Raw genomic sequence first — 25,699 nt, forward strand, 5'->3', positions numbered from 1 at the left:
CGCTTCGAACGCCAAAGCGGAAGAGTTTTGACTACCTTCACCAAATGTGACAAAATTATTATCATAATAATTATCATCGTGGTATTTTTAACCAGGCAGTGTTGCCACGTAAACCAACTAAAATATATGTAGTTAAAAAATGAAAGTATTTTCCACTAATTGAATATCAGAATGAATTTAATTGGCAGACCGTTATTACGACAAGAACGGCTACATACCTAACGTTTGTCATCAAGGACAATTTCTAAACAAGTGCCGGTCGAGCAGCTATCGCTACACTATCCCTACTGTGATTGTTTGTTCGATCAGTGAAAGACCGAACTGCCGCCACTGTTCAGTGCACAAACCCGTTAGTTCAGCGAGTGAGCGAAATACCACTATATTCTAGTTAAAATAGCCCGCTAAGCCAGTGAGTGACCGACCAGTGCTTCCGCTACTGTCCGTGCACAGAGCCCGGGAGGTGAGCGGGTGACCGAGTTGTCTCTAATGTGCAGTGTACATAGCCCGTTAGGGAACGAGTGACCGAGCTACCACTACTGCCCGGCGAACCGAACCGGTTACTGTAAGCAAGTAATCGAGGTACCACTACTGTCCGGTCATACACTACCGGGCACACACGACTTTCCAGTAAAAAGAGCCACTGAAGTGACGAGCCGCCGAACTAATGATCCAGTGCACTGTCGCTGTTTCGAATTTCATACCTTATAGACTGATATTTCGGCTTTCTTTTCGGGTAGGGGATGTCGTAAAAATTATCTGTATGTACAGTCAAAGGGAATGCTTTCAAGGTTGAGAGAATCATGAACTGATTTTCACATAAAATTCGTGTTTGCCCTATTACATGTACCGATCATGTTTCGGCGAAATATAGATGTTATTCTAATAAATATTCATTCAAATTCAAATAAAATGGCCATGGACCACAAGGAACGTGGAGGCAAAGCCGAGGCTGTTTCTTGTACATACATATGTTGACAATAACTGCAAAAAAATCGTATTTGTGGTGGGTGAATTTTTTTTTACAAAAGCCAGTCAACTCGAAACGACGATCGTCCTTAATTAGCTGACTTGTTATTCTTACAACCTTATCAAAATCAAATTAAATTTTTAACGAATTTCTATTTTACGATTACAGTACTTCTACCGTCTTTCTTAATTGTAACTTTCAATATAAGAATATCGCGATATAAGAGTCTGAGTACAGTACTGAGTACAGTACAGCTTTCAATATAAGAGTCTGAGTACAGTACTCTGTACAAGCTTGTCCGGTAATTTCTTACGATTCAGTACAGCGAAAAACACAAACTAACGGTTCACGCCAAACTCCATACTACAGCGCGCTACGCCACGCTGCTTAAACACGTAACATGCGTTTGGCTGGCTGGTGGCTTGGTGCACGCCAGACATTTAATGAGCACACTCGTAACTGCCTGGCAGAAGGTGGCTGGAAAACGGTCGGTGCAGTAAGGAGCAACCTAACTGCGGAGCGCATTTAGACAATGTGTCAAACTTAGTGACGTGGCAGTCGTTTTAAGCGCTAACTTCGCGCTCGCTGTACCTTTACGTAGGAAATTACCGGACAAGCTTGTACATAGTACATACATAGTATGTACTATGTTTCGAAATGTATTACGATGTCATATGTGTCAATCCGAAACAAGAAGAAATAATAATATGAAGAAATAACATCTTGGGATAGTGTTGTAATTCATTTTATTTATTCGGGTAGTAGCGGTACTCAAAGGCCTCAAAAAATGCTTTTCTACTTTGGGCTCATTACGTTGAGGTATACAGTTTGCCGAATCCACTCATGTATGTCAGGATAGAGGCGGAACCAGCACTCCACCGGACCGCTGTCTTGCGGTGTTAGCTGGTGAAAAGGCATTCTGAAGTTAACTGTTTCATCCAGAGTTTCGTCAGTGCCATCAAAGGCCACATTGGTCATCGTACCATGTCGCCAGTGGGGACCCAAGAGCGTCGCGTAAGGCTCTCCACTGGGAGCCATAATAACACGTCCGTTGTGGCGCCAGATCCACTTGTTGCGATAGTTCAAGATCATATATCTAGGCAAAGTAACGGACACGCTGCAATTAAATATCACATTATCTCCGACGTTTGTCCACACGTCCGCCATTTTGTTCACGAAAAGGTCACGTGCGCTGGTTAGTCGCGGCAGGATTTTGTAGCGACGTAGGACGTCATACTGTTCGTGGACAGGGTCCTTCAATAGGAGACATGTCACTTCGCCGCTGGAATGGATGGTTACATGGGCGATGCGAAAGAGGACCACGATGCTGGTCTGCGAGAAATTATATTTTCCGCGGTCCGGCCCTCCGGCCCGTATTGGTATGGCGCGGCCTTGATCATAAACGAGAGCGCCCTGATGTGTCCAAGAAATGAAGGACAGTGCGGCGCCGTCCGGTACTTCGCAGGTCATTGTGATTTCCGCTCCCAAACGCGGTCGACGGATTTTCCAGTCCGCTTCTGCACTGCCAAGCTTGGGTACCAAACTGTTGGGGAATTGAAGCTGGATTACATCGGCGCGCCGGGTACCAATGCCATCGTCCACTATGTCATCGACTAAATAAAGAAGCGGATTCAAATTCCAGTTACGGCATATCAAGCAATACTTACTGCATATAATTATCAGTCAACGGCAGAAAAGTTTTCGTATATTCAAACAATAGGTTGAAAGCTAAATTACATAATTTTTACTACTCTGTACATGCACAAGCAACAAGATAGAGCGCTTCCGGATAATAGCTATCGCTTGTATAAAAAACGTATGCACAGCTTGTTCACCCCAGGTGCAGATATTAAAAGAAATTGCTCCATTGTTATTTCCATTGCATTACAAGTACGATTCGTGCACCACAGTAAAACCCTTTTGAAATCTGCTCTTGCGCTGACAGTTATCAGCTAGGAATTGGAAAAGACTTCCCAGATTTTTGTTACTTAAACGTACGTATTTTTTTTGTTACTTAAACAGTTGTTGCATTAATGGTTGAAATAATTACTGGATGGTCACGTCCCTTAAATTAATAAATACACAAATTATCTGTTAGTTCGTACAAAGTGTTCTCGGTCCGGATCGATGAGCAGGAGCTTTGCTGACAGTACACGTCTGTACATTGCCTGGTTCAGGGCTCAGCAGTGACAGCAAAGCCCATAAAATCTTTTCCAGTAGGTGCATCTTCTGCTGCATACACAGGCACCCAGCATGTGCACCTGAATTACAATAAAGCGCCAGTTTGTACAGCGGTTAACCCCTGTCGCACCATCCGGCATGTGTAGCGTGGAACTAATCTTTTACGGTTGCACTGCGATTGTAGTCCGCTCTGTAAACGAAGATGAGGCGCAATCCGACTTGCTCATGCATCTTTCAGGTATTAAATATCGATAGATGATTTTCTGGGGATAATGGCAATCCATGAGCGGATCTTGACAAGTGAGGTCCGGACGGTTGGGAAAACGTCCGGAAAAATATGAAATTCGTTGTCATTACATCGTTTTTCAATACACTTGCAACAGAATACGGTAGGGAGTATGCCAGCGCATCATCGAGGAATAAAACTGCAATTATTGCCTGACGGCTTTTGCACCTGACCCAGAAGCACAAGAAGCAGGTACTCCATATTCTGATTGCTCATTCCCATCACGATCATGCAAAGAACATGATTATCGCACTGTACTTTGGTTTCCAGTTTAAATAAAATTATCATAATCCCTTTTTACAGAAAAATGAAAACTGTGCTGAAACTCAAAATCGAAATTCGTTAAACCGGTTTCTCTTCACCGGTTGAAACATCAGGTTCATCAGCCGGCCATGTTAGTTCGAATTAAGGCAATCCCAGCTGCAAACAGCTGATTTCATTCCAGTCGATCATGCGATACATTTACTATGTTGGAGGCAAATGATAGAATGTTGACAATTGCTACAAAATGATACTGCAGTCTGTACTTCAGTCGAAGCCCTGCCGTGCACGTGGCATGTACTGTAATGTAATGGAATTCCAGTTCCCTGAACAACTATACGTAACTGCTTTTCAGTTCCAACGAGTACGTACTCATAAAAATAATAATATTATTATATTATTATTAAGCTGACTAATGCTCTACCAAGGTACTGTATTGTACATCCTTACATGCTTAACTCTACTCTACAGGCTTCTTGGTATTGCGCACTTAACGTACAGAATAATTACGAAGTATCAGTATGCACATACTTAAATAAATTAATAATAATTAATGATACGTATTTGCGTATGTGGGCTTGTAATCCAGTGTCCCGGGAAATATTAAATGTACCGTAGCCACATGTACACCTACTGTACTTCACCATAGTGGATAATGGCTGTTATTAAGTACATTAGTATACCACTGCCATGTATTTAATCGTCGCTTTGACTCTCCACTTTGCAAACCGGGAATATCTGTACGGAGTAGGTAGTGGGTTGAGTCACACTCTGTGCTTCTATTGAGTCCTTTGGAGAGTCCTTTGGAGAGTCAATCAGAGTTGCGCAGCAACTCATCGCGTTATCATAAAGTAAAAGTGCACGATACAAATGCAGCAGAAAAGTTGTATTAAGCATACTATTGAAAGTAATGACCTGATACCCTCTGTTAAAGTAGAGTTCAAGCATCGATCACTCAGATACACAAACTACAAAGACAAGGAAACCACAGATGCGCACTTTTGGTTGTTGGTTTACCGACCGAAATAGACCCTAACGCCGCAGGTCAACCTGTGGAGTTAGCTTTAGTCGCAATTTGCACCAAGTCATTTGCTTATACCGTAAAGCATAGACCGCCACAATATTACTAGAGTATCCATTTGTGATTCATGGCGGTAAATTACAATACCTTTCTCTTACAGTTTTTTATTTCACATCCGGCACGTCGTCATCTGCACGGCGATCGCTTTGCGACGTACGGAATAGGCCGAATAACAGGAAAGGTATCACTGACATTGGCGTATTCCTTGGCACGGAAACGGCAACCGTCTCTAGCCACTTTCTGAGAAAAACGTAAAACGTAAAACGCTCGACAGATTTTTGTCACTGCCATGACGGAACAGGGCACGGTCAAAAGCTACAGATTCAGGAAGCATTTTTTGGCAGAAAAATAGGGTACTCCCAGGTCTAGGATGTGTTCATTGACAATGATTGAATCAGCGAAGCCAAACAAAAATAGATCTGTAATTGTGTGCTGCGAATGTCTCATTTTGTGCGTGCCTACTTTATAGCTACCATTTATCAATGCAGTTGCACCTTTTCCGAAGAATTTTTTTATTTTGGAATAATTATTTATCTGGTCATGGATTGACTGCCGAACGCGAACGGCGACAAAACTGAAATGCTACTTGTGTTACCAATAATACGCTGAGCCAAAAGCTGTTTCCACTGTAATAGCAAAGTGTATGCCATCGTTCGGTCAACTGCCAAAATTAAAGCTGCAAATTTAACTAGGCGCAACACACATTATATAGTGAAATCAGCACAGCGTACACAATCTTTGATATTAACCATCAGGAAAAGATCACTGCCTGAGAAGTCAAGCGGTAAATACGATCGTAACATAACACGACACAATCGGTTACAACCGGCAATCGGATGTGAATCTAACTAGCACTGTGCTTTCCGCGATACATGCATAATTTAACACTGAACAATTTATGCATTTATATTATTGCATTGGTATTATTGTTGCGCCATGAAATGCGTGTGTTTCCACATATTCTGCGCAGTAAGAGTTAAGAAGTTTACATACTTGTTCATGGACGCTCAGTACTTTTGTTTTTCAGGTAACAATCAGCTCGTGCAGTGATAATTTTTATACCATCTCGCTAAACGACAACACCGCCATCGAAAAGTGTGAAGCTTTTCCATCCTATTCTTGCTCTGTCTCGAATGCCGTTTGCAGAGCTTCCGGACGTGTTTACGCGGATGCCTTATACGGGGCCACAATATCGTATGGCTGCTACTGCGATAGCCCGACATTCCGACCAGTCATACAAGGGACCATCGCAGCGAACGGATTATACGGTCCCGGTAGTACGAAATGCTTGCCTAGTGAGTCCAATGGTTTTGTGTGCGCCTTCATATACATAACCAAGAACTTGTTTTTGTTTGTAGCGGCTTTCGTGCCGCGAAGCGCGGCATCATGTCGGATTGACGCGGACTGTGCGCTGATTCCGTACAGCCGATGCTCGTTCGACTGGTTCTCATTCGCCAATGTCTGCGTGTGCGATAAAGCCAGTGGTTACGAAACGGTTCTCGTGGATGTGAGCCCAGAGAAAAGCAGCCCACATGTGCTGTATCGTTGTGCAAGTATGTTTATGAAATACAAGCATGTTATTGTAAAAAATTGTTATGCTTAAATTAATTTAAATTGTTATGCTTAATCAATGTAGATATGAACGTAACAGATCGCTTGTTATTTAATATGCTGAGCCTTCAACATAATAAGAGTGGTCAATCTTTAAGGAACACAGTGTACTGCGCCACAATGTTCTTCGTCGACCACGACTACTGTCACTCCAATGACGACCCCGCAATCCGGCCAGTGCGAGCCCGGTTATTCCGTGATTAACGGGTATTGTGCGGGTACTCATGCACTTGCTAGTTGCTGTCAATGTATTTGTGAATTGGTTAGCCAGTTTAATTGCCAATTTCGTTATCATACGCCAAAGTAGCCGCAAATTTATTACGACGTGCCTCCGTAATTTTCATGGCATGACGGATAACGTTTGATGTGGCGCTTCAAAACCTTAAGAAATTTCTTCTACTCAGGGAATTTTGGAGCACGCTGTTCGAAGCCCAGTGATTGTCTTCTGGCTGCCAATTTGGACTGTATAGCCAATCAGTGTTTCTGTCGTCGGTACCACGCTCCTGTAAGATCGCTGCTTCTCGGTGGGAAAATTGTGGCTTGCAAAGGTTATCTAGCAATTCTATTAAATGTCTATTAAAGCATGTGGCACATTACTAAAAAGTCTTTATACATCTGCAGGCTTCGTTAACGCTTTCCGTACAAACTAACTGAAATTTTTTGCAGCGGCATTCGGACAGCCGTGCCAGTATCTTACGGATTGCGGCCGACCATACATGGTGTGTCACAAAAGCGACCAGTATGGCATGGGAGCATGCGCTTGTCCGGAAGGGCAAGGATGGGATACGGGCGGTAGCGCATGTATGTCATAGTCTTCATGATGCTTATGGATTATGCTGTACACAAATTTCTTTTTATCGCTATGAACGATGGTTTGCTTAAAATGCTTTGGTACTAAAAGCTCCGATCAATTCAGAAATCACTTTTATCGCTGGCGTACTTCTACAGAACAAGACATAGATAAGAAAATGACCTGACTTGTGAGCCCTGAGGTGAGGAGCCACAAATTAAGAAGTTTAGTAAACTCCGTATTACACAAATACGTAGTTATTAAACGAATTTACAGATTTTGAAATTTATTGCTAACATTTCGTCAAAGCACGGTGTAACGAAATTTTGGTCTGGATTTGTTCTTATGGGATCTGTGCAGTTTTGCACAAAGTTTCAAGAGGATAATTTGAATTTTGAGCGCAAAAACCCCATTAATCTTATGTCTATATAATTTGCCATTTCTTAGTTGCCCGGTCTGGGCGCGTAAAACCCTTCTCGCAGGAGTTATACAAATTATTTACAAAGATAAAGCCATGCAGATAAGACTTTCTTGATGCGTATGATAGGAAAAAATTACAGTGGACGTACGCGGTTTAATACTATCCCAATAATTATACTGGACCATTTTCCGGAATTGCTCTACGGCTTACAGCCACCTCCATTCTACATTCAGTTATTCTATTGCTAGTTAGGAGAATACGGAATAATAATTACTGTTTTCAGTGTACATTGTTTACTGCTTTCATCCATAATAACCAAGTTTGCACTGATATTGTTGTTTGTACAGCATCTGTCCTGATATGGCAATGCCATGCAGAGAGAGGACAGGACGTACGACTCGGTACCCTATTAACAATGTTTACGTGAAACCACAAATCCGTGTGTTTCGGATGATTGATTCACAAAAAACGGCATGTGATACACAAATGTGCATGTCGGTTCATTCAAAACTATTTCGCGCCGACTGATAACGTCTGCGCAGTTACATTTTTCGCTGGTGCAGCATGAAAGCTGTCCTGATAGAACATATTTCTTTCGGAAAACACAAAAAAATGGTTTCACTTGAGCAATGAGCAAAAATGCATTTTCTAACTAAAAATCTGTTGCATTTTCTAGTTAGAAAATCGGTTTAGCTAGCACTTTAATCTGTTGTCAGATGATGAATGTCGTACGTAAATGATAATTGTGCTCGTTGCTACACAGTTTTTCAATGCCGAATTTGCTAATGAAGTGCGGATAGTAAAAACCCTCAACAGAATAACAACATTGAGAAGGAGCTCGTACCTTAATACTCACAAGCAAGTACGAGTTTATGACAAGCAAAGTCACTTCAACATTAAGTACTCGACAATTAATAAGAAATTAGTAACAGATAATACGATTAGATACAACAAATTTTGTGCAAAAGGAACACAATTTAAATCCGTACAGTTTATGTCTGTATGCGACAAAATATGACACGTTACAAAATCTCTTTTTTTTCCGCCAAAAAAGTGCTGATTTAAGGGGTACTGTGACCCACGCGAACTACGGGTGACTACTCATGTGGATACAAGTACCGAAATCCATATGAATCACTCATTCACTGTTAATGGGGGTACCAGAACACTGCCAAACTACAGCAGCAAATGTAGTGTTGTGGTTCATAATTGATTCATTTGATGGTGTGTACTGTGTACTGTAAACTGATATTGTCGGGTATAAAAAAAGTGCACTGCACAGTTGCAAAGGATTTGATTTATGGTTTTGTTATTACTGTACACTGTACAGTAATAACAAAACCATAAATCAAATCACTGTAGTTGAATCCGTACGGATTATTTGTTCAATTTCATTGAACAGCTATGATGAACCTCTGCATAACAAATTCGAAAACGTGCACAAGCATACACATTTCTAGCTCAAGATACGAGACTACGAGTTTCTTAAATCAAAAACGAGCAAAGTACAGTAAAAAAGAAACTTTTGTGTTGACAGTTGTAGAAAGGTCGGATCTGAATTAATAAATGCAATACTCGTATTGGAGAAAATAATGTTGTACCCACATCTTACGTGTTGATACACTGGAATAAGTTTTTTACCGAATAGCAGATTACGCTGATTATGAAGAAACGACAACAGCGCTGAACAGACAGACCTTAATCATGATATACAAATTCAATGGGCGAGAAGAGTCGGTAACATGAATGTAACGAATAATCAAAGTTACCGGCGACTAAGTTACGTGACGACGTAATAAGGTACTCGTAATTACTAAATCCTGCCTCTTCCTTAATTCTTGCATTTCTCGCCAAATTGCGGACGATAACACTTTCCGGATTTCCCGCATGGTTGTTCGCCGTTCTCGCACACAATCCCGTGGGGGTAGCACTTCTCCCGAATCTTGAGATAACAACGTGCACCACATGCCGCTTCGCTCGTCCCACACACCGTCCCATTGGTGCAATTTTCGCGGATTTTATGGTAGCATTGCGTTCCGCAAGCTGCCTCGCTCATTCCACACACCGTTCCATTCGTGCAACTCTCCCGGATTTTATGATAACAATGTGCCCCGCACGCTGCTTCCCCCATCCCGCATACTGTCCCATTTGTACAGCTCTCGCGGATTTTATGATAGCACCGACTCCCGCAAGCCGCCTCTCCCATTCCACATACGGTGCCGTTGGTACAGGTTTCACGGATGCGATGGTAACATTTGCTGCCGCAGCGCTCTTCACTGAACCCACATTTCGGCGGCGGTAAAATGCGGCCCTTCTCGCAGGCTTCACCGTCCTGTGGCCGGTAGCAATCCTTGTGGCCGCATGGCTGGGCTCCGTAGGGGCACACGACGCCGTCGGTGCCAACTCTTTTGGTGTTCACATTGACTGCAAATTTTTGGTATTTATTTACAAATTTATCTTGGGCCACAGCAGAGATTGATTGAAACGATTGAATTATTATGCGCGATGTAATAAACGAATACGGCAATTGTCTTGATGGTATAACTATAATACGAGCATTATGAAGTGAGTACTGAATGAGCACCTAATCAATTTAATCGCGAGGCACTACCTGTACCGTAAGTTTCTATTGATTATTACTGATATATCTGTATAATATGAATACTACAAAGAACTTACCGGGGAAATATAGTGCTGCTGCCAGGACAGCCAAAATTAGATTGCTAACGATAAAACACATGGTTGGACCAGAATAATAATTATTGCGTCCTGTAATAATATTGTAATCTACGGTCTACACCAATGTTTCAACGGCCAATAAAAGATAAGGACTCTTTGATTTCTTTCCTTCTCCTAAAAGAGCATGTAGGCTTCTTTAACCACTAGTAGCAGACACGTGTAAGTATAATAAAGTAGTATAACAAAGTTGTACAATGTACATTATATCATGCCCTCCATCAGAAAAGTACGGTTGTGCTTTTAAGATCGCAATAACAGATTCCAGTCTAAATAATCGTTCTCTGACCACAGCAAGACAGGCATAAAAGCAGAACGGAAAGCGTAAGAAGTACAGTACCGAAATTACAGATGCTCTACCGGTTGAGCACATTGCGGAATGGTGTTGTATGATAAGATGTGATCGACTGTGATTTTTGTAGCCTCGATTGCCATGTGCAGTATTCAGAACGGTGGCTACGCGATTTTGGTTAGGCTATCCCAGGGAAGTCACTTTCGTATGCTCACTTACGTGGCGGAAATTTTAAGCAGTATGATGCTGGCAATCGTCTCGTATCTTATAACTGGTTGGTAGCAGCTTTGACACCGCCCATCGATTCCGACTGGCGCCCATCGATGAGTTGGCTCCAGTCTTCGGTGGGCCGGCATATCTGACGCTGTGTTTGTTAGATTTCTCCCTGTTAAAATCTTGAGACCATTCCGTGTCATGATACCGACTAGCCTTAAGATTTTAACATGGTTTGATTCTAGATCAGTAATCGAATACAGCAGTCGAGAAGATAACTTTTTGGAAGGCACAAAACAGTAGAAAAAATTATGGCCACTATCCACCATAGCACCGCATTAAAAATGCGTCTCGCATTCCAAGGCACGCAGAATATATGGCAATTCCCATGCAGAAGATCGAAAGGGACGTAACTATTCGGAGCTCACTGATCGTTATTTTTTCCAACCACTGGCTTTCGTAACTATGGGGAGTTCCGGCATTAGTACCGGTGAGCTTCATTAGGGGAGTTGACCGACGTATCGCAGATCAAACAGGAAAAGCGCGAGCTACCGAACATTTGTGGCAGTTCGTATCACTGTAGAACTTCAGCGCGGAAATGCGGCGCGGAAATGCGAGGAACTGCTGGGTGTTCTAGAGAGCTGCAAGAGTTATTTTGCTTGTTATAATTATTGGAGATTGTAATTTTAAGTGCAAATGGCGTGTACAAGTTATAAATAAAAATTGTAATACGCATGCAAGCTTCATTTACCGTACTTATGTGACGTTGTCACGGTCCCACAACATGCCTAATGCGGTCGGCAAATCGTATTACATATAAAATTTTTCTGACTTTACTTCGTTTACCGATCATTGCCCATAGGTTGCCGTAACCACTGAGGTTTTTTAGTGAATGGTGTGCGACTGTGCCTTCTCAAATCGGTGGTCGACATATCACAAAGCCACAAGGTACAATTCTTGACGAAACTTCACGGAATTTCTTTAGTTTTATTCTAATCATTTTAAAACCTACGAAAAATTGCAAGATTCAGCTTTTGGGATAACCTGGATTTGGAATTTGCATTGCTGGATAATAACATTAGAGTTAGAGGTTGTACGTATACATGTATGCCGACCACGTAATAAACTAGTACAGTAGTCGCAGTTATTTTTGTATATAGATACACGTTAATTTTCTGAACAACATTTTGAACAGCTGCGGTGCAAGTAAGCAAACAGTATTTATAAAGCAAACACTTGATTATCTGCATACTCATTAGAGTTTAGTAAAGATAATGTGAAGTAGTTATCCTTGGCTATCGTTGTACTTGATACCACGATTATTCCGCTTCCTAACGGCAGGCATACGTATAGTAGTAGGTGCGATACATACGATCTAATGGTTAGTCTACATATACAACATGTAATCGGCAGTCAGCAGAGCACCGTCGGCAACATAGCTCGTTGTCCAGATACATTGCATACTGCATTTGTATCGATTGCAGCGCACATTGCTGGTTCCATTGCACGCGTAAACCTCTCGAGCCATCACGTAAAATTCACGGATGTAACGTGATTCCGCAACAATGTCTCTGAATGGAAAAGTCGCCGTTGTCACCGGGGCATCTCGCGGTATCGGTAAAGGTATTGCGCTGCAGTTAGGAGGAGCAGGGGGAAAAGTCTACATCACAGGTACTGGGTACAAGACTTCTACGTGCACTTCCAGTGTTTCACTGGGGACTCCATGTACGCATCTATTGCAGGCCGAGCGCCAGCGAACGCCGACCGCGACGCTCCAGGAAGCTTAACCGAAACCGCAAAAGAGGTACGTGGATAAATTTTCTAAACTTAGCTGCTTTTGCTTTACGGTTTGCAGTCGTATTAGATCGAAAAACGTGGCGGTACAGCGGTAGCAGTTTATTGCGACAGCAGCAAGGATGACGATCTTTCCGCGCTCTTTGATCGCGTTGCCACAGAAAACGGCAGACTGGATGTCTTGGTGAACAACGCATACGCTGCGGTCCCGGAATTGTACCAGAATTTAGGGAAACCGTTCTGGGAAATATCGGAAGGCATCTGGGATCGCGGAACGCAGATTGGATTGAGGTACTCGATCCTCATTTACGCTTTAGCTCGTAAGCTGTTACGGTTTCAGAAAAGACACATTTCTTGTAGGGATTACTACGTTTCAGCATGCAAAGCAGCAAAAATAATGGTCCCACAGAAATCCGGTCTAATTATCAATATTTCGTCAATTGGAGCCGAGGAGTACCTTTTTACTCCTGTCTATGGAATTGGGAAAACTGCCGTACGCATTAAGTACTAAACCAAAGTAAAAGATCAGAACATTCTTATGAAATTGAAATCTTTGTGTTTCTTGCAATTGTTAATGATGTTTATAGCAAATGTGTACATTACATTTCATATACTATATACCGTTTAGCGATATTTTTGCGCTGCGTCCCGGTAAAAAACGTCACCGTGTATATTTTTAGTGTGACCGTATGGCTGCCGACTGTGCCTTGGAGTTGAAATCCCACGGTGTGAATTTTATCAGTTTATGGCCCGGTGCCGTAAAAACGGAACTGATGGATAAGTATCACAAGGAATTTGAGGCCGATGCCGCCCGATTTAGTGGAGAAACGGCCAAATTGGGCCTGAATTCTATGATCTTTGATGAACACGAGGAATCTATGGAGTATGCTGGCATGTGCATTGTCGCACTGGCTCAAGGTATGGAGAACACTAATAGCACCAAAAATCTATCCCGCAAAACTTGCGTTTCACAACACGAAAGTGAACGGATGCACATATTAAGTATAAACAATTTTTTATCGGCATCTTTGTAGTAAATCGTGTTTCCGCAAAACTTTGATGACCTGCTGTAGGCATCTGTTTGATAGTCTCCTCACCTGTGTTGCAGATAATGAGCTTACTACGAAATCGGGAACCGTGTTGACCACAGCCGACGTTGGTAAAACTTATGGATTGAAAGATATTCCATTTTAAATTTTCCTCGCTTAGTGAAAAGTGAGCATTATGAACGAAAGCGCATTTTGAATTTAGTATTGAATTCTAGTTTCTTTGTAAATTCGTGTTATGCACACGCTTGTGTCTTCCGCTGAAAATTACGGAAGAAACGAGTATATTTGCTATAATATTACTATTATTACTCCGTTTACTGGTAATCACGGGAAATTAAACTGATATGAACATGCTGCTTTATTTTTCCATTAATGACAAGTTAGCACTTATTATCTATATACAAAAAAACACCATCGAAATTCTGTAAAACTTTTGAAGATTTTTAAGTTGACGCACCGGCTTAAAATCAATAGAAGAAGTATTACAATCTATAGTAACATGGCTACACCACCACAAGAGTTTGAATGTGTACATTATCATATAAGTGGGCCCGCGGGTTTTTTATCAATGATAAATGCACCGGAAAACTGCACCATACTCCGGCTGCAAAACTGCCAAGCCGCGACGCCGAACAAAAGTCCTGATGCACCGTCTGCTGGCATAGTTGACGCAGCAGTTTCTCTTTATTTACTTAACGTGCCGCAGGCTCGAGAGTCTGAGTAATATCGATTTTTCATGCGGTGGATATACTCGTACATAGAATATTATATGATAGACGGCGGTGTAAAAACACTACATCCAAAGCGGCTGGTACATAATGTGTAGCTACATATCGGTAAATGTACGCTTCAAAAAACCAGGGAAATTTATCTTCTATTCCGCGGCGGCGTAAATCGCCTATGTATTACAGTCTTTTACGAAAATTATACAAGTTTGACCATGTCGCTCAGCGGAAAAGTAGTCCTTGTTACGGGCGCATCGCGGGGGATCGGGAAAGGTATCGCTCTGCAACTGGGACAAGCTGGTGCTGTTGTTTACATTACAGGTACTTCCGCAGTTTAACCGAAAAAATTCATAATATCGGATTGAAAACTGAGCGTTGTACGCGACGTATTTTTAGTTCGAGCTTTAACAAAAATAGTGCACTTGCAGGAAGAACCATGAAGGCATCAAATGCAGCAGCCGGCCCGGGATGTCTCCAGCACACCGCCGACGAAGTGCAGCGTCGTGGAGGCCAGTGCATTCCGCTCTTGTGTGACCATAACCGGGATGAGGAAATTGATGCGGTCTTTCAGCAGATTATCAAGGAGCAGGGACACCTGGACATTCTGGTGAACAATGCGTATTCCGGCGTGCCAGCACTGCTGGAGAACTACGGAAAACCGTTCTGGGAGATAACGGAAGACGTGTGGGATGCCGTTAACGGGGTGGGCCTACGGTAATCGGAAGTAGGAAACAAGCTACAATGTCTCGTGTTAAGTACTCTACTACGGTATACATATGTTTTCGAATTTGATTAATATAATTGCTAAGTTATAATAAGATTGTATTGTAAGTAATCAATATGTTACAAAGTAAGTATGAGGTTATATGTGATACGTAGTTGTATTGTTTTCCACGATACACGCGGGGATATTGTGGAGACAAAAAATTGTAAAAGGTTTGCCGTAGACGCCAAATTAAGAACAGCTGACAATATCTATTTAAAATGAAAAAATATTAATGTATATTGTTGATTTCCATACAGGAACCATTACATTTGCGCTGTTAAAGCCGCTCGCATCATGACGCAGCAAAAATCCGGATTGATCATCAACGTGTCGTCATCAGGGGCGGTGGTTATTTTTTCACACCGGTCTACGGAATCGGAAAAGCAGCAGTATGCGGTTTATTTGTCTTGCTTTTTGTGCGAAAGCATAAAAATAGTAGAGAAAACCTCCATCTATCTGCACTCTTTGAAGCTGTTAATTAATAACAAACTAATCCAGTAATTATTTGCTTTAGTGTGATAGGATGGCAGCCGACTGTGCCATTGAGCTAAGACCACACAATGTGACCTTTATTAGCCTCTGGCCAGGCGCCGTGAAAACGGAGATGATCAGCGAGAATCTCAGTGGCAAGGGCAAGATTGCCCAAAATCACAATATGGCGGCGATTGGCTTTGGAGAATCAACGGAATTCCCAGGGATGTGTATCGTGGCATTAGCGAAAGGTCAGTATCCACTACTCAGTTCTGCGCTCGTATACATACCTGGGAGTCTATGACGTACAAGTGCGGTACATGTAATTTGAATATGCATGCGCGGTAGTATGAAAATTAGTATAGTGTTACCGTACAGCGTATAGTTGCTCAAAGCGTACGTAAACAAATTTTACGGGGATTGCGATTTGCGAGCTAAGACTGCAAAGCTCACGTCAGTCATTCATTGAACTGAGTGAACTGAATGGTTTGTATGGGATGGCTAAATTAACATTGAAATCTGCCCGATTTTGCTCAGTATTTTGGACTTGCCGGATTGCTCAAACTCAGAGATGAGACTTTAAAAATTGTAAAAACTTTAATTCTTGAAGAATTATGCAAAATCATGTGGTACGTTCAATTAGCAAATTGCTTTCTCTGTCTACCTGATTCAGCACCGGTTTTCATCCTTCGTGAAAATTATGAGGCGAGCGCATAAAAAAATACGAAATATTTTTACGAAAATCCGCAACTGATTGTGCATTCAACTTCGATAGTCTGATTTGTTTTACAGATCCCAACATCTTACAGCGTACTGGCAAAGTGATTTCCACCTCCGCCATTGCACGAGAATTCAAGCTGAAAGATAATCCGGTGTAAAGTTCACGCCGACAGACGAGCATTAAATACTTGAAACCGGCATGTTCCTGTTGCAATAAATTCAGTTCGAAGGCCCCGATTCCGGCAAAAACTTATTGTAACTGCCGTATCTCGCGCGTGCGTGATTCGTAGATGCCTGAAAAATTCATATCCATATGATGTGTAATCTGTGTATTTTCTGCAAGCATTTTGCTAATGCAAAAATCCGCACCACCAGAAATATTCTGCTAGATGAATGTCATTAGCAGGCTGCAAATAAAACGAAATTTTACTGCCAGACTGATTGCTGTGATTATTCGGGATTATGATAGGAATGGTGATTGCTGATCTACCGCTTGTCCATTCTAATGCGATGGTAAAATGACGAATTATCGCAACCACCACTTAGTGACGGTTGTTGTTCGCAGCACCGCAGTCGGATTTGACAGATCAGTGCTGTATTCGTACACGATACGTTTTTACGCACGTTCACTTCTCGGAAGGTTTTCGGTCATTTGTGAAGGCTCTTCGGAAGGATATCCAACTGGACTGTGAACATGTTAATTTGGTAGAAAATTTATAGCGTCTATAGCTTACTTTCAGCAGCTTTTGACGGGAGTTGCGAGGGTGCTATGACACGGCTTGCTCCTCATAATAGAGTTGAAACTTTGTGTTAAACTGCCAAAAAAACCGAATGACGGCAGAGGCGGCAAAATGCTACGTATTGCAATACGAGAACAAAAGTTTTCATTACAGTCTGAAGTTTATTACTTGGTACCCGATAAGAATAATATCGTCAGTACATTCCTTTACAGTAACTTACCCTTTACATCATTCTTAAGCTTTACGCATCTCAAAGAAGTGTTCTAATCGAGTGTCACAGGGCCGGTCTGTTCGCTAAAATACCGGCACTTAAGCGATCTGTTCAACATGCGTTTTCTTGTTTCCTACAATCTGTGCGTTTTGTATAATCGTAAAACCTTTTACGAATCTAGTGCCATATAAATCTAGCTATAATTAATCTAGTGCCATATCTAGCTGTTTTCAGGGTTCAGAGACTTTAGACAAAACATTCTAAATTAACACCAGACGTACATAATAAATGACAATTAACGAGTTAATTGATGTTAATGTTAGCTGGAGGACATGCGCTCCCGCTCTCTCTCCTTTCGCCGTGTGTTGCGAGTTACGTGAGTCTGTTGGTGGCGCTGCGCGTCGCCGTGGCGCTTAGATCAAAGCGGCCGCCGTCATGCACGGGCATGCTGTTTGCACTTGGCACTGTTTCGTGTGCTCGCATTGCATGGTTCTGCAGTTCTCATTGCTGTCTGTCTGTGCTCCTTCGATATCGTGTGCGCGCGAGTGATCTCTGTTCTTTTATCTTGATCTCTCGCGAGTGATCTCTGTTCTCTGGGAGATTTTTCATCTTCCTAGATCTGCATCTTGGATTTCGGAATGTTTAGCCGTTCCGCGCGCCGTGTTCCGCGCACCTGCGACAGCTGATATCTAGCTGCCATCTGTGCGATGGTTCAGCTCTTCGTTTATCGCTCTCTAAGTCTGTCAGGCTGTCACCATCGGTAACTGGCTATATCCTCGCCAGAATTTCAGATCAGCTCTTTATGCGTCATCAAAATCCACACCGCATCCGAAGAGCCAAGCCGAAGCGAACAGCTGCACTCAGCTTGAACGCGTTACGTCGCTCACACGTTAAGCGGCCCTCCAGAGGACCATCAGTGCGAAGGATAAAGCGCACACGATCAACCACTGCTCAGCGGACAAGTTACAGCCGTCATCAATTATCTGCTGTGGCTAGCCCAACGGGAAGACAGGCCACGAAGGAAAGCTGCACCACTTTTGACGCGAGCCCTTCATTGGACGGCAGGACAGGCCTCCAGCTACGGTGGCGACTCGCACCACGACGTCAGCCAAGCCACCGACGACGGCAACACAGGCCTTCAACTACGGCTGCATCTCCACCGGACAGCAAAGAAGGACCCTAACTACGGCCGCTCTACCTCCGGCAGCGACAACCCCCTTCCAACGGCCGGGCACCAAGCTAGGCCACTGGCGAGAGCTGCACCATCCTCGGACGGCAAGGTACCGCACCTCCCTTGGACGGCTGACAGGCTCGTTACCCTCGGCGGCCCACACATCCGACAGCAAGCTAGGGATCTAGCAAGGGCACTTTTCTCGGACACCAGACAGGTCCCTACTCAACGCAGGCGTGCACCTTCGACGGCCGGTGTGCCCCGCCAACGTCGGCTGCACCTTCCTCGGACGGCAGACAGGCCCCTTGGCTACGGCGGCGCCCTCCTCCGACGGCAAGCAGGCACAGCAACAACGGACGCATCTTCTTCGGACGGCAGACCGGTCCGCTAGCAACGGTTGCGCCTTCCTCGGACGGCTTACCAGGCCACCAACTTAGGCTGCGCCTACCTCCGACGGCAAGCAGACTCCCAGCGGCGGTTGCAACTTCCTCGGAGGGTATACCAGGCCACCAACTTCGGCTGCGCCTTCCTCCCACGGGAAGCAGACCCCCAGCTTTCCTCGGACGGCAAACAGGCCCCCTAGCAACGGCGGCGCCCTCCTCCGACGGCAAAGTAGGCCCACCAGTGACGGCTGCATCTTCCCCGGACGGCAGTTAGGCCCCTTCCAGCGGCGGCGCCCTCCTCCGACGGCAAGTAGGCCTAATGGCCCACCAATGGCGGCTGCTTCTTCCTCGGACGGTAGTCAGGCCCCTTTCAACGGCGGCGCCCTCCTCCGACGGCAAGTAGGCTTAATGGCCCACCAATATCGGCTGCATCTTCTTCGGACGGCAGGCATGCCCCCTTCCAACGGCGGCGCCCTCCTCCGACGGCAAGTAGGCCCACCAGTGACGGCTGCATCTTCCTCGGACGGCTGACAGGCCCCCTTCCAGCGGCGGCGCCCTCCTCCGACGGCAAGTAGGCCCACCAGTGACGGCTGCATCTTCCTCGGACGAGAAACATGCCACTTAGCAACGGCGGCGCCCTCCTCCGACGGCAAGTAGGCCCACCAGTGACGGCTGCATCTTCCTCGGACGGCAGACAGGCCCCTTTCAACGGCGGCGCCCTCCGACGGCAAGTAGGCCCACCAGTGACGGCTGCATCTTCCTCGGACGGCAGACAGGCCCCTTCAAGCGGCGGCGCCATCCTCCGACGGCAAGTAGGCTTAATGGCCCACCAATGTGGCTGCATCTTCCTCGGACGGCAGACAGGCCCCTTCCAGAGGCGGCGCCCTCCTCCGACGACAAGTAGACCTAATGGCCCACAAGTGACGGCTGCATCTTCCTCGGACGGCAGACAGGCCCCTTTCAACGGCGGCGCCTCCACCGACGGCAAGTAGGCCTACCAGTGACGGCTGCATCTTCCTCGGACGACAGACAGGCCCTCCCAGCGGCGGCGCCCTCCTCCGACGGCAAGTAGGCTTAATGGCCCACCAATGACGGCTGCATCTTCCTCGGACGGCAGACAGGCCCCCTTCCAACCGCGGCGCCCTCCTCCGACGGCAAATAGGTTCAGTGGCCCATCAATGTCGGCTGCGCCTTCCTTCGACGGCAAGCAGACCCTTAGCGGCGGTTGCACTTTCCTCGGACGGCATACAAGGCCATCACCTCCGGTGCGCCTACCTCCGACAACAAGCAGACCCACCAGCGAGGCTGCAACTTCCTCGGACGGGAGTCAGGTCTCTTAGCAACGACGGCGCCCTCTTCCTACTCCCAGCAGACCCCTAGCGGCGGTTGCACCTTCCTCGACGGCATACTAGGCGATCACCTCCGGTGCGCCTGCCTCCGACGGCACGCAGACCCCAAGCGGCGGTTGCGTTTTTATTTCCATTTTCCGGTGGTTGCAGTTTCCTCGGGCGGCATGCAAGGCCAACACCTCCTGTGCGCCTACTCCGACGGCAAGCAGACCCCAGCGGCGGTAGCACCTTGCGCGGAAAACCTGACCGGATCCTGACATACCGCGGATCCTGCCATACCACGTCGGGATCATCACGCTACACCGCTCCGTATCGGCAACGTAACGACGCCGTAAAGATAGCCGAATTTTGCCTACTCCCAACGGAACTCCGAATCTTCTCCAAATACATCCGCAGAACCGTGCAAACTGCTGCATCCATCCCTATATTGGGTTGTTTGGGGTTTGTTTGGGGCCTTCGGTTGCGCAGGGCACTGGTCGCTCTCTTCCGCCGACCCCGGTCGGCCGGCTTCGCTGACCCACGGTCACCGCACACAGCCGATCACAGAGAGCACCAGCCTCCCAGCAGCCGGGGCTCCAGTGCCCCCAGTGGAGTCCGGAAGCGGTAACATTAAATGACAATTAACGAGTTAATTGATGTTAATGTTAGCTGGAGGACATGCGCTCCCGCTCTCTCCTTTCGCCGTGTGTTGCGAGTTACGTGAGTCTGTTGGTGGCGCTGCGCGTCGCCGTGGCGCTTAGATCAAAGCGGCCGCCGTCATGCACGGGCATGCTGTTTGCACTTGGCACTGTTTCGTGTGCTCGCATTGCATGGTTCTGCAGTTCTCATTGCTGTCTGTCTGTGCTCCTTCGATATCGTGTGCGCGCGAGTGATCTCTGTTCTTTTACCACCCGCCACACCCTGCTGTTTTCTTCTGCTGTTATTTCGCACTTGCTCAATAAAGGGGCCTTCGGTTGCGCAGGGCACTGGTCGCTCTCTTCCGCCGACCCCCGGTCGGCCGGCTTCTCGCTGACCCACGGTCACCGCACACAGCCGATCACAGAGAGCACCAGCCTCCCAGCAGCCGGGGCTCCAGTGCCCCCAGTGGAGTCCGGAAGCGGTAACATTAATTACTATTGCACTATTGCACGCGCAATAGTGCCGGAACCGTGCGCTAAAAAGTCCACACGGAATTTGGTCATTAGCGGTACCCTGACAGAAATCCAAAGGTCAGGTCAACTATTTTTTAAAATTTTTAAGCAACTGCTACACATGTGAAATGTTTGTTTTATTTTTAAAAAAACTGGAAAGGAAGCGACCTATGTATTACGCCCGCTCAAACATGCATTTTTAAAAAAATTTCATCGCCAACCCGTAATTATTGTCATATTCTGTTTAATTGCGATGGTGCTAAATCAGCCCGCCTTCAGCTTATTATTATTTCCTTCTCTGCTAACGTCATGCAGCTCACATATGACCTGTGTGCAGTGTTGGTTTAAAAATATTACGTATACCATTTCTGTAAAGGAGATGAACCAAACAAATTTCTGGAAATTTCGAAATAGACACTGAAATGTCGCACGGTATCTCCACACAACAGCCATCGTTCGTCAAAAGACCTTTTGCATGACGCACGTATTGTTTACCTGGTTTCCCCAAAATGCCGGCTGCTAATGGTAAATGCAGCGGGCAAAATACATGTAATAATACAGGATAGTGCAAAAAATTGACGATGTACTCCGGAGGAACAGCGCACAGCTCTGACCAATCGTCCACAGTACAGCGTACTACACGGTAATACCGTGATTGCTGTATTTTTGGACACATAATCCCGGATCACTAATCACTATGATTGGATGCCACCACGTGATCACGAGCTTGATCACGGCATCCCTGGATCAGTTGAATCATGTATACGTACTGCGCAGTAGAGTTAGTACACATATACGCCGCATACACGGGTTATAATAACACTTGTCAATGTATGCAAGCGGCGACATTGATCACACTTAGCCATATATTCCCGTAATCACCACTCTCCGGCCCTCGCTGGCTGCCTGATGAGGATTGTCCGTGTTTAAGGCGGATCCCGCGGCGCAGTCGCTCCGTCAAGTGGTCAGTAATATCCGATTGATTCAAATGATTATCTGGCAGCAGCCCGCGTACCAGGGCTAACCCCCCGAATTGGGAACACAATCAGTTCCACGTGCGCGCTGCTGGTGGTTATAATGTCTCTGTTGCGTAGGCTGTGCGCTTAATTTAGACTGGCACTCGCAGTAAAGAACAACTAAATGATAGTGTTGAGGACGGTATACCCGCGCTGGCTATATAACCCTACTCGATACACAGCCCGGAGATTCTATTTTCCTCCTTAGTGCTTCAAGATGCAGCATCTCAAGATAGAAGACTTTGAACCGCGAAATCCCGGCGCCTGGTCATCGGCGTCCTCGTCGTCCATCAGTTCGGGATCCAACTCACCCAAAGATAATAAGATGGGCTTCCGCAACTGGATGGTGGAGACGGAAACGGCCAGAGAGCAGACACCACCCAGCAGTGACCTCGAGGCGTCGCTACCGTCTCCATCCAATCTACCATTCTGTAAGTTGCAAACTCAGAAAGGTTTCCAAAAAGGTTATCTTTATTCACTTGTTCATTTGTCTTTGAGATTGTCTTTGATAATTGGTAATTACAAATTTACAATTACCGGCTAATCGAAATGACAAATACTCCCTACAGTTAAACGATACGTAGGGGGCATTTATTCGGCGGAAACAAACGTCGTATCGTGCCTACTTTGCGACAAAATTTCCTATCGTAGTTACGAGTAATTTCCGGTGCGTGGCTTCGCATTAAGTGTGGACTGTATCACTAAAGCGCGTCGTACGGCGTGCGGCGCTCCGAGTTATGCGGTCATTAGGCATTTTTTCAGCTCTATGATATGAAAGAATTTTGGCAGCATGAAATTAGCAGATTTAGCTAATATACCCCAAATATTAAGTAAGAAAATTTACCTACGGCGAACAGTTTAACCTGATAGAGCATTAAATGCGCTAACTGTTATTAGCGGAATTAAAGTAAAGGAAGTGCCCAGAAGGAATAGCACAAATTAGGCGCTGCGCCAAGTGACACAACTTGTTCATCCACTATTTCATGTTTTGTCATTAAAGGCCATTGTATTCTTTAGGAAACCGCATATTCTGAATATTTTCTCTAATAGTCCCGCGTAAACGCCGCGAATCGCGCAAAGAGCGTCGTGCCCGGACGACCTTTACCAGCCAGCAGACCCAGATCCTGGAAGCAGAATACCGCCGCTCCGAGTACATTAGCCGACCGCGCCGCTACGAACTGGCCACCCAGCTCAGTCTCAAAGAAGTCCAGATCAAAATCTGGTACCAGAACCGCCGCGCTAAGGATAAACGCATCGAAAAAGCATCCTGGGATCGACAATACCGGTAAGCCGGCGCTTATATCATTCTCTGGTCATAGAAACGCTTTAACTGCGCACACCATAAATAGCCGCAAGTGCGCGCTAACAGCATGTTGTAATGAGAAATGTCCCCAATCAAACGCCAGAGAGAGAACGAGAGAGAGCGGGCCTTGCGTGTGTCGCTGCAGTCAAGTTGTTATTGTTAAACCCCAATGATCAGTTTATCCTGGCTATGTATAACGACGTGGTTAATAACAGCAATTTCCGTTCTGTATGTTATTCAATTGGGGGCTCATCCTCTTTCTCTCTATGAAAACAGATGTCTTGGCCTGATGGCGGTGGCAGCGGCCGGTCAGTTTCCAGCCGGCGGGACAACGCCACCCGCCACGACCGCCACCGGATCATTGAGTGCCAATTATCGCCAGTTACTGACGAACAATCCAGCCACTCCACATCCGCTGCACATCTTCCCCACCGGCAGTCATGCGCCCCTCTCGCTCCCCTTTCCCTTCCTGACCACCATGCATATGGCAGCGGCAGCCGCGGCGGCGGCGCGCGCAGGAACGGCACAATTTAATGTCGACAAGGAAAAAGTTAAAATCAAGTGACACCGGGAAACGTTTCAAATGAGTCATTTTGTTACTATATAAAGCGAATTATACACGTTGTTTTCTTAATATGGATGATAATTTAGAATTAATTTTTAGTGTGGTGTACTGCGTACAGATGCACACCATTATTATTGATTTTTTTATTATTATCATGATTGCGGCGCTGTTTGTAATAATCTTAGCGGCACATTTCAATAGGCACTGATTTATCATCATAATCTGCGGCCGAAATCCCATTTGCGGATTCTGGGCGCACTAATCCATTTTCGATCATGATTGGCCAATTGAGAGCGTTGCTTAATGAAGTGACTGATTAGTGCGTGACTCGGACTGGTCGGATAGGACGATGTGCGTGTCAGCCTGCAAAGCCACTGATTGATCGGTTGGCGATACAAGCGGAACACGCCCCTCATTGATGAGCAATTTTCAAGCTAGTTAGCCGAATGTAATGAGCCAGCAAACATACGCGGTTGAGAGCCTGCACGCTAACCAACAAATCGCGCCAATCATACTTCCACTTTGCACCTGCTTGTTGGGGCGGTAATGTGTTGTTAAAAACAGATTAAGCGGAAGGGACTTTACAACCGACTTGCGGCTGCGCAGTTAGCCATTGACAATACAGTAATAATATCAAAACAGAATTGTACTGTAAACTGCAAAAAACAGTTTGTCAATCTACAGTATTAGAACTGTATGTATTGTACACCCCATGGCAATCCGCACAGCTAAGCGTAAAGTGGTGTGTAGTGTCCGCATAAGGTAATCAAAAAAAAACACAACTGAAATTTTAAGAGAATAAAAATATTTATTTATAAATATCCTTAAGCGCAGACACTAGTGTCGCTCATAGAAAAAAATTGGGCAATTTCATGACGCATGCAGTAATTGTAACTATGTATGCTCTGTTATAATAAAAAGTTTAACAATTTTTGCCATGTACAGATACAGTACTCGTACTATTTATTAATTTTCACGTACGTACGTATACAACCACAGCCCAGTATGCCTACTCTAGCAAAAAGGTCGCGCATGTCGTAAGCGCAGTAAAAGGGGATTTGCCGTGAAAAAATTGGGTGCTTGGATGCACCGAATATACTTTCTTCCAGACCTTTTCCTAATAAGAAAAAAATTTGGGAGAAGCAGATCGTCGGTTTACTGGATCTCGTTAAAATTCCCCGTAAAGCCAACGCGGCAACGGCATTAGGCAGGTTGCCAATGAAAAGTAAACCTCTTGATGGTAACGATATGGTCAGTTTTCCGACTCTTAAGCACACAGGCTGTTAATTTCCGCGCTAACATGCTGAAATGTGAATAAAATAGTAAAAATGGGGACTGATGTGATTTATAACTTAGGACGGTTCTGCACGGCGAAGCGTTTAAAACCAGTAAACCATCATTCAAATTTTAGTTGGCCTGAATATTGAAATACGTAATTTGTGGCAAAGTAATATCAAAATCAAATAT

General features: G+C 45.1%; 6 protein-coding genes across 7 annotated transcripts; 4 read left to right on the forward strand and 2 right to left on the reverse strand.

Annotated features, from left to right (window-relative positions):
- Positions 1 to 1,436: 1,436 nt before the first annotated feature.
- Positions 1,437 to 5,000, reverse strand: LOC129600377 (uncharacterized). 2 transcript variants are annotated; one of them, XM_055498870.1, is made up of 3 exons: positions 4,875 to 5,000; positions 3,073 to 3,854; positions 1,437 to 2,580 (listed from the first exon to the last, which is right to left on the reverse strand). In XM_055498870.1, exons 2-3 carry the CDS (start codon positions 3,203 to 3,205, stop codon positions 1,763 to 1,765), a joined length of 951 nt encoding a protein of 316 aa, XP_055354845.1. In that variant the 5' UTR covers positions 3,206 to 3,854; positions 4,875 to 5,000; the 3' UTR covers positions 1,437 to 1,762. The 2 variants fall into 2 exon arrangements, with proteins under 2 accessions (XP_055354845.1, XP_055354844.1); XM_055498869.1 differs by lacking the exon at positions 4,875 to 5,000 and having other exon boundaries at positions 3,073 to 3,922.
- A 609-nt stretch (positions 5,001 to 5,609) lies between these two features.
- Positions 5,610 to 7,233, forward strand: LOC129600378 (uncharacterized). Its single transcript, XM_055498871.1, has 6 exons — positions 5,610 to 5,745; positions 5,804 to 6,071; positions 6,135 to 6,329; positions 6,486 to 6,605; positions 6,792 to 6,935; positions 7,054 to 7,233. The coding sequence occupies exons 1-6, from the start codon at positions 5,713 to 5,715 to the stop codon at positions 7,197 to 7,199; spliced, it is 906 nt and encodes a 301-aa protein (XP_055354846.1). The 5' UTR covers positions 5,610 to 5,712; the 3' UTR covers positions 7,200 to 7,233.
- Positions 7,234 to 9,005: 1,772 nt separating this feature from the next.
- On the reverse strand, positions 9,006 to 10,714 carry LOC129600383 (uncharacterized). Its single transcript, XM_055498875.1, has 2 exons — positions 10,278 to 10,714; positions 9,006 to 10,022 (listed from the first exon to the last, which is right to left on the reverse strand). The coding sequence occupies exons 1-2, from the start codon at positions 10,336 to 10,338 to the stop codon at positions 9,430 to 9,432; spliced, it is 654 nt and encodes a 217-aa protein (XP_055354850.1). The 5' UTR covers positions 10,339 to 10,714; the 3' UTR covers positions 9,006 to 9,429.
- A 1,510-nt stretch (positions 10,715 to 12,224) lies between these two features.
- On the forward strand, positions 12,225 to 14,026 carry LOC129600379 (dehydrogenase/reductase SDR family member 1-like). The gene is made up of 6 exons (XM_055498872.1): positions 12,225 to 12,510; positions 12,582 to 12,643; positions 12,704 to 12,924; positions 12,994 to 13,126; positions 13,314 to 13,551; positions 13,742 to 14,026. The coding sequence occupies exons 1-6, from the start codon at positions 12,405 to 12,407 to the stop codon at positions 13,825 to 13,827; spliced, it is 846 nt and encodes a 281-aa protein (XP_055354847.1). The 5' UTR covers positions 12,225 to 12,404; the 3' UTR covers positions 13,828 to 14,026.
- A 447-nt stretch (positions 14,027 to 14,473) lies between these two features.
- Positions 14,474 to 16,778, forward strand: LOC129600380 (dehydrogenase/reductase SDR family member 1-like). The gene is given in 6 exon segments (XM_055498873.1): positions 14,474 to 14,728; positions 14,836 to 15,121; positions 15,431 to 15,519; positions 15,522 to 15,562; positions 15,688 to 15,895; positions 16,437 to 16,778. Coding segments are annotated over 6 exon segments (816 nt in total). The 5' UTR covers positions 14,474 to 14,622; the 3' UTR covers positions 16,523 to 16,778.
- Positions 16,779 to 22,320: 5,542 nt separating this feature from the next.
- On the forward strand, positions 22,321 to 24,453 carry LOC129600381 (homeobox protein engrailed-1-B-like). Its single transcript, XM_055498874.1, has 3 exons — positions 22,321 to 22,795; positions 23,415 to 23,649; positions 23,944 to 24,453. The coding sequence occupies exons 1-3, from the start codon at positions 22,582 to 22,584 to the stop codon at positions 24,230 to 24,232; spliced, it is 738 nt and encodes a 245-aa protein (XP_055354849.1). The 5' UTR covers positions 22,321 to 22,581; the 3' UTR covers positions 24,233 to 24,453.
- The last annotated feature ends 1,246 nt before the right edge of the window (positions 24,454 to 25,699 follow it).

Source organism: Paramacrobiotus metropolitanus, unplaced genomic scaffold (genome assembly GCF_019649055.1).
Source record: "Paramacrobiotus metropolitanus isolate TYO unplaced genomic scaffold, Prichtersi_v1.0 Parri_scaffold0000175, whole genome shotgun sequence".
NCBI lineage: Eukaryota > Metazoa > Tardigrada > Eutardigrada > Parachela > Macrobiotidae > Paramacrobiotus > Paramacrobiotus metropolitanus.

Coding starts and splice junctions, on each gene's coding strand:
- LOC129600377 (XM_055498870.1), bottom strand. CDS start 3,205: ATGCAGCAGAAGATGCACCTACTGGAAAAGATTTTATGGGCTTTGCTG. Junction 2,581..3,072: donor ATCCGGACCGAGAACACTTT/GTACGAACTAAC, acceptor TTCTTTATTTAG/TCGATGACATAGTGGACGAT.
- LOC129600378 (XM_055498871.1), top strand. CDS start 5,713: ATGAAATGCGTGTGTTTCCACATATTCTGCGCA. Junction 5,746..5,803: donor GTTTCCACATATTCTGCGCA/GTAAGAGTTAAG, acceptor TTTGTTTTTCAG/GTAACAATCAGCTCGTGCAG. Junction 6,606..6,791: donor GATTAACGGGTATTGTGCGG/GTACTCATGCAC, acceptor TCTTCTACTCAG/GGAATTTTGGAGCACGCTGT.
- LOC129600383 (XM_055498875.1), bottom strand. CDS start 10,338: ATGTGTTTTATCGTTAGCAATCTAATTTTGGCTGTCCTGGCAGCAGCA. Junction 10,023..10,277: donor AGCAGCACTATATTTCCCCG/GTAAGTTCTTTG, acceptor AAAAATTTGCAG/TCAATGTGAACACCAAAAGA.
- LOC129600379 (XM_055498872.1), top strand. CDS start 12,405: ATGTCTCTGAATGGAAAAGTCGCCGTTGTCACCGGGGCATCTCGCGGT. Junction 12,511..12,581: donor GGGAAAAGTCTACATCACAG/GTACTGGGTACA, acceptor CATCTATTGCAG/GCCGAGCGCCAGCGAACGCC. Junction 13,127..13,313: donor ATGGAATTGGGAAAACTGCC/GTACGCATTAAG, acceptor GTATATTTTTAG/TGTGACCGTATGGCTGCCGA.
- LOC129600381 (XM_055498874.1), top strand. CDS start 22,582: ATGCAGCATCTCAAGATAGAAGACTTTGAACCGCGAAATCCCGGCGCC. Junction 22,796..23,414: donor TCCATCCAATCTACCATTCT/GTAAGTTGCAAA, acceptor TTTCTCTAATAG/TCCCGCGTAAACGCCGCGAA. Junction 23,650..23,943: donor TCCTGGGATCGACAATACCG/GTAAGCCGGCGC, acceptor CTATGAAAACAG/ATGTCTTGGCCTGATGGCGG.